The sequence below is a fragment of the Lactuca saligna genome, chromosome 2 (assembly GCF_052625555.1).
Source record: "Lactuca saligna cultivar CGN05327 chromosome 2, ASM5262555v1, whole genome shotgun sequence".
Taxonomy (NCBI): Eukaryota; Viridiplantae; Streptophyta; class Magnoliopsida; order Asterales; family Asteraceae; genus Lactuca; species Lactuca saligna.
The window spans coordinates 43,044,659-43,052,561 of record NC_136418.1 but is presented as its reverse complement, the minus strand read 5'-3'; the positions used below and the strand labels follow the sequence as shown (position 1 = coordinate 43,052,561).

Here is a 7,903-nt window from a genome sequence, read left to right as displayed (position 1 = left end):
CGTGTTATGCATCAAGACGATATTTATACTAACATATAATATTTTCTTAACAAAATATAAAACACTACATACATTATTGTGTTTAAAATAAATTTAGTATTTACGTTTATAAACCTCACAAAGACTGTAAAACTATCCGTACAAAACCACACAACATAATGCGTTTTAGAGCCTTTGCGGTTTCCAAAAATCTCAAACCGCATATGCAAGCGGTTTGTGATTTTGAGTGTAAACCGCATCACGAACACCCTTACAAACACCAAAACCTTTTTTCTAAATTTTAATTTTTAAATTTTTTTGTATGTGTTTTGACTGATGAATAACCCAAATAATTTTAAAAAATATTTCTCTTATAAATAAATATTGTATACATATAAATATGAAATAAATATTTATTTATACTTAGTAATATTGTAACGTCTCAAATTTCAAACCAAAAATTTTATTTAAAAATAAAAGTATTTATTCAAGTTATAACTTCAGAAATCTAGATAAAACTATTTGATTCAATTAAAAAAACATTTATCAGAGTATCATCAAAAGTTATTATGTGCAAAAATCTCCAATGGATGCGATGCAATCGAGTTGTGCCCCTCCTTTAATATAAGAAAACCTTTAAACCACAAACCGTAAACACAAAGTTTGGTGAGTTTCCCCAAAATACCACCATCACCATACGACCCCCACCCACAATATATGGGGCCCCGCCCATCCAATCATAAAGTACCCTGCCCGACATATAAACGGGTTCCCACCCAACATACAAACGGATCCCGCCCAACATACAAATGGGCCCCATCCAACACGCAATGCAAGAGTCACAAATATAGCTAGCATCCTACATAGTATAGTGAAAAGACTCACCTAAACTAATCAACAAAAGCTCAACAACTACATCAACAAAGGATAGCCAACCCAAGCTTCCTAAAGCTAAACCGTGACCAGTTCTTAGCCAAATACTCAATTTTACCTAAGTTTGACCAAAAGTCAAACTGATCAAAAAGTCAACGATCAAAGTTAACTCAGATGAACCCACGTTCTGGCAATTCCTCTGCCACGTCATGGTCAAGTACAGACAAAACATACATGTTGCAGCACGCCACCACGTCGTGTGCCTTTTTTTAGCTACGTCATGCTTTTGGTTCGAAAGAGTTTTCTTCATTAAGAGCTTAATCCTTAAGGACCCAAAACTCATATTACCAGTTCTGCTTCCTAATAACTTCATAATGGATAAAGTTTCCAACTTTTGGGGTGGTCCAAACAACCAAGATTTGGTCTTTAAGTCTCAGAGTGACAAAGAATGCATCTTTCTCAACTTAATCCATTATGTCTAAGTCTCCAACCTTGATATCTGAATCAACATGATGTTTAGATGGATAGAGTTTCCAACTTTATTCATAATAATGTCTCAAACTTTCATGGTCTAAACTTTATTATACCAAAATAACCTAAATGACCAAGATAACTTGCATGGCTAAAAAGAAGGCAAAATATCATAAATTTCCTAGTCCATGAGGTCCAAAAAGCATTCTGAACTGATCAAAAGGTGTTGGAGTCCACTCAACTCCAAGATCACCCATAAAATGGACCAAAAGTGCCAAACAAATAAAGAGATCTAAATAACGAAGGAGAAAGATATGAACTTTATACTCACAATAATCCCATAAATAGAGTGGCTTTGATGGATCCAAAGTTGAAACGACATTCCTTGTAACCAAAAGAACCTTCTTGATCTTCAAGCTTCATCAAAATACCAACAAAAAACATCCAAAAGAGGAGAGATGAGAGGGGATGAGATCAAACCTTGAAGAGGGAGGCTAGGGTTGTTTCGAAGGAGTTCTATATATTGATGGATGCTAAGAAAATACCCTAAAAAATTAATCATTACCTTTAAATATATTGAAAGCCCTAAAATTCATGGGCTTGGGTTGCACAACGGTCACCTCGTGAGAACTTGCTTATCACTTCGTGACCACTCTTATACTGTGACAAAATGATTGTCACATCGTGACGACTCTCACCTCATGGCAACATGCTTGCTACCTCGTGACGATGAGTTTTCACCCAATTCCAATACGGCTTCAAACAGTCATAAATTCTTCGTTTCAACCCTATTTTCGGCGATCTTTATATGCACGTGAATGTATTGAAAATCCCCATGCACAATCCTATATAATTACTTTTGAATTTATACTTGTTGAAATAAAATCATAAATAATGTAAGGAGCTCGAAATATTACATTTCTTATTTTACACTTTTGCTTCAAAGCACAATTCGAGGGCTTTAATCACTTAATAAAGATTATCAACATCCGATACGATCTAAACTCCATTTCCTTGAAACCCAAGGCTTTTACATGATCAAATTACGATCCACAATCTGGAAATAAGAAACATCATGAAATTGGATGTTATAAATATGTACAAATACATATAATTATATCTTTTATATAATATAAACCTTTTATATATATATATATATATATATATATATATATATATATGTTTTTATACGATATATACCTACTAAATACAAATAAATATATTTTTAATATATAAATACGTTTTTAAAGGCGCATGTTAGCTTTCAAATATATATATATATATATATATATATATATATATATATATATATATATATATATATATATATATATATATATATATATATATATACTATATAGAAGTAAATATATTTTTAAATACTAAATAAAAGTATATACATTTTTAAATATACATTTAAAATGTATTTAAAAATGTATGTATAAAGCCTTTTTATACATTTAAAAATGTATTAAACATATAATAATAATAATAATAATAATAATAATAATAATAATAAAAATAATAATAATAATAATGAAAATAATAATCAGAGTAATAGTAATCCGAACATTTTTGAAAACTTAAAAGTAAATCTGAATATTTTTAAAAAACTTAAGAGCTTATTAGCATTAAGTGACCGGTAGGTGATCTGAAAACCGACTAGAACAAATTAAACAAAATATCCGATTTTACAGGACCTAGAGAGTGTTTGTTTTTCTTTTTAAAAGACTTTTGGGACTTTTGTTTTTTTTTTAAAAATCAAAAGTTTAAAAAGTTATTTGATAACTTCAAAATATATTTTAAATTAGCTTGTTGAGAAGAAAAAAGAGAGGATTAAGAAATCACGAATCCGTGACTTTTAACAACTTTTATCTTTTTTTTTTCTTTGTGCTCTCAAAAATTTATACAAATACATTTTAAAATTATTTTTTGGAAAAAAACATAATCAAAATCACCTTTTCTAGAAAAGACTTTTTAGTCTAAAAAAACTATCCCAAACACGGTAAAACCTATTATTTTTTGAAAACTTAAAAGAATTTTATAGTCATTTGCCTTTTTTTATTAAAACAAAGTATTTATGCTAGAGATAAGTCTAGGGAGCATATTTGTATTACACTTCCTACTTGGACACTAGGACTCAAATCATCAAATGCAGTGAAGCCACTAAGCAAGCATAAAAACTCAAGTCGGTCGATTCAGTATAATAGATTTCACCTTCTTCCCCGCATATAAACAATGGCAGCTGGTGTCCCAAGGAAGATCTCAGCTGCATCAGCTAGGTCACACACCAGGAAATCCAAACCCACTTCTTCATCTGTTCTTCCAAAAGGTATGTAAACCGTTTTCTTCTCCTTTTATACTCTTCTTTCGATCTATCTCTCTTTTTCTTTTCTTTTTTATGAATTTAAAAAACCATTAGATGTGAATTGTGGATGCCTTGTTTTTCAGTATCGGAGTAATTTCTAGTCTAAAGAAAAAATTTCCCCTGATTTCAATTGGTGACGTGAATCCCAGTTTTTTGTTCGAGTTCAAACTGATTCTTCTCGAATTCCAGTTATTAAAGATGGAATTAGAGTCCTCAAACATATAATTTTTCATAATTTTAAGATTCCAGATTAGGATCGTGTTGTTGACCAAACAAATTGTGCAAATCTTCCAGGACGAACTAAAAATTTTCAATGTAAACATATATTATCATAAACATTCTCTGTTATTATACAAGTTACATAACTTATTACAATAAGGTACAAAACGAATCTATTTTTCTGTTAACGAAACGCCATTGATGAGATTATAACATTGCATCAGAATTTGATTTAACTATTTGGCGAAAGAACCTCGGATATCGGTCAAAAGGGGTCCGATTGTGGTCAAAATTGACCACGTCAAACAGTTTGGTCCCAAGGATCTTGCATTCAATGACTTATTGACCCTACAAGATTATATCTTATTTCCATGTTTCTGATTGATTATTAAATAATATCACATAAATCCATAATAGATATGAAAAATACTCAACTGATTTAAAGCTTCCTGATTTGATTGATTTTGTTACATGGAAAATTAGGGATTTTCAAGAAATTACTGCTTATCTTCTTTATGGGATTCTTGGCATGGGCTTTCAAAGCATTTCGTCCACCACCTCCAAAAATATGCGGATCTCCAAATGGTCCTCCAATTACATCACCAAGAATAAAGCTTCGTGATGGAAGACATTTGTCATATATGGAACATGGTGTCCCAAAAGAAACAGCAAAGTATAAAATAATAGTCATCCATGGTTTTGATGGTTGCAAACTTCATAATCTTTTCAATAGAGCCTCTCCGGTATGGATCCTTTCATTTTTTTTGGGATGTTTTGTTAGTTTTTTTAATGGTGTGGTTGATTTTTATAGGCTCTTATTGAAGAGTTAGGGGTGTACACGGTTTCGTTTGATCGACCTGGTTATGGAGAGAGTGATCCACACCCTGAGAGAACTTTAAAAAGTTTAGCTTTGGATATAGAGGAGCTTGCTGATCAACTACAACTCGGATCCAAATTCTATTTAGCTGGATTGTCTATGGGTGGAAATTTGGTTTGGCCTTGTCTCAAGTACATCCCTCACAGGTGCAAAAGCATTTTTTAAATACTGCTTGACGGGACTGGACAAACTTTCTAGGGCTACTTTCGATGACGAGAATGAGAATGGCATTTACGACTTTTGCACTGACGAGAGATCGAGAGCGAGTCCCTATCCCATCTTGTTCCACCTTTTTTTGATGGGACAAAAAAAATGCAAAATTTGTCCCACTGACATCAGTCTCGGTCCCAGTTCAATGCACACCAGACACAATACAAGGTTGTTTTGTCTGTCATGGGAAACAAACGGGCCCAAAGGGCCCGTTTGTTTTGCAGGACATAACATGTCATACTGTGTCTGTCGTGTATTGGACTGGGACTAAGACTGATGTGAGTGGGACAAATTTTGCATTTTTTTTTATCCCGCCGAAAAAGGTGGAACAAGACAGGACAGGGACTCGCTCTCGATCTCCCGTCAATGCAAAAGTTGTAAATGTCCTTCTCATCCTGGTCATCGAAAATAGCCCTAGAAAGCTTGTCCAGTTACGTGTAATGTGTATCAAACACAATATGATTCGAATTTTGTTAATTTTTGACATGTGTTTTAAATAGGCTAGCGGGAGCAACTCTTATTTCACCGGTAGTTAATCACTGGTGGCCTTCATTCCCTTCAAACTTATCAAATGAAGTATATTATGAAATGTTTAAGCCTGACCAATGGTCTCTACGTGTTGCTCACCATCTCCCATGGCTGACATACTGGTGGAATACTCAAAAATGGTTTCCTAGTTCTTCTGTTGCTTCTCAATCACTTGATATGTTCTCTCCCCCTGACATGGAAGTTCTATTAAAGTTTACTCCTCCCACTGAACAAGAAAAGGTACTTGCTTTCTACATCACTTTGTAATTCTTTAATCATGTATCCTTTTTATAAATCACACCTGTTATAAATAAGAAAAACCGACAAGCAATCCCATGTGTCCACAACAAACAGAAAATCAAAAGATGCATGATTTACTAATAAAAAACGTAAAATAATATTCAACTAGATTAATAAAGTGAAAAAAGACCCTAATAATAGGAAAAGTAAAAGTAAGTTGCTATAATAAATATATCAGTATAAATACATTGCTATTACTTGCATTCAACCTTTGTATTTAGAAAATATACGTATCATATACTAACAACATGTGATTAAGTAAGAAAAGCACTCATATACATACATGACTAACAACATGTGATTAAGTAAGAAAAGCACTCATATACATACATGACGCATGTTTTATTAACTTTACTAATCTTTTTTTTTTTTTTTTTTTGTGTGTGTTAAAGACATTGCCAAGACAACAAGGAGAATACGAGTCTCTTCATCGAGATTTAATGATTGGATTTGGGAAATGGGAATTTGATCCAATGGAACTCGAGAATCCATTCCCAAATAACGAAGGATCCGTTCATTTATGGATGGGTGATGATGACCGTTTTGTCCCTGTAAAATCTCAACGTTATATTGCCAAACAACTCCCGTGGATCAAATACCACGAGGTAACACGCGCGGGCCACTTATTTTCTCTGGCTGATGGGATGACCGACACCATCCTCAAAACACTTGTAAATGTAAAAGATTAGTTTCACATCCTGGTTTTGAGATTTCAGCTGATGGGATATTTCCCATCAGCTGAAATCAACTGATGGGAAGGTTTTCCTTTCCTATCAGTTGATATTCTTCATTTTCCCTTTTTATGTTGGTCGCTTAAAAGTTGAGGTTTTGGTTTTTATGGAGAACTTTAGGGTGGATGAGTGGCTTTCGGATGCTGTGTTGTATTTTATTTTGATATTTATTTGCTTGGTGGGTTAATTTACATGTTGTGTAACTATATGTTTTTGGATATAATGTATGTAGTATGAGTGGTTTAGTGTTTAAAAGATGTGAATCAATAAAAAAAAGGTTAGGCATTAAAAGTGGATTTTTTTTTTTTTTCGGGTAACTGCACAAAGTTGAATTTTTTTTTTGGGTCTAATTTTTTATTATTATATTATATATGTATATATATTTATTTAAAAATAAAAAACTTATAATAGCAATAATTTTTTATTTGGTTCATCAAAACATTTGAGGATATTTAAATCGAATTATGAGACATTAGTATCTTTTTAGTTTGCTATATAAATATTATGATTTTTTTTTCTATCATTTTGAACGTATGATTGTGTTATAGCTTTTTATTTATAAGCTGAGTCATGGACTGCAATTAATTTTAATTAGACACTTTTTAATGGCTTCTAAACGTTTTTGACATAAATACTTTCACAACTATTACAATGTTTACCTTCTTGGAATACACGCTTAAAACATGCTTCTAAAAACACTTGTTTCAGCTAACTCATGTTTGTAATGTTTACTTCGAAGGAAAACATGCTTCGATAAGCAATTACTTTATCTAACTCATGAAATTTCTACAAAAGTGATGTTGGTAGAAGTAATATGATAACTTGACAATACATTGAATATTGTTTGACTATCAAACCAACAAATAATGGGATAAAATAATAACAACAAAATTTAAGTCACTGTTACTTCATACACTAGAGATGGTATAGAGTAAGCAGGGACGGTCCACAGGAATACGAGACTTCTTATTTAGCTATATTCTCACACATTATATAAACAATATTAAAATGGGGGATTATGTTTGAACTAGATTGAATGGAACCCCTAGTTCATTGATCAAGTGAAAAAGAGAATCCATCAAACACATAATTAGGATCAAATCAAAGATTACTGGATATTAAACATAAATCAAATGTAAATTACAACCTAATAACACATACTTAAGAATTCAGAATCAGAAATGAAATAGAAATCAGCCACACATGTCTAAGTTAAACTACGCTTCAACAAGTTTAATCCTCAATTCAACTTACAAAGTGCAAATTAAAGTGTTTCCAAATGATAAAACTGTTTTAAAACTGGCGACATGTTTACACGGCCCGTGTAAACTAACACTGACCATTTAC

The 7,903-nt window shown here is 32.1% G+C and overlaps 1 protein-coding gene across 1 annotated transcript; it reads left to right on the top strand.

The window, feature by feature from the left end:
• The first annotated feature begins 3,429 nt into the window (after positions 1–3,429).
• On the top strand, positions 3,430–6,747 carry LOC145030906 (uncharacterized). Its single transcript, XM_078979353.1, has 5 exons — positions 3,430–3,655; positions 4,394–4,653; positions 4,722–4,933; positions 5,498–5,765; positions 6,218–6,747. The coding sequence occupies exons 1-5, from the start codon at positions 3,562–3,564 to the stop codon at positions 6,512–6,514; spliced, it is 1,131 nt and encodes a 376-aa protein (XP_078835479.1). The 5' UTR covers positions 3,430–3,561; the 3' UTR covers positions 6,515–6,747.
• The last annotated feature ends 1,156 nt before the right edge of the window (positions 6,748–7,903 follow it).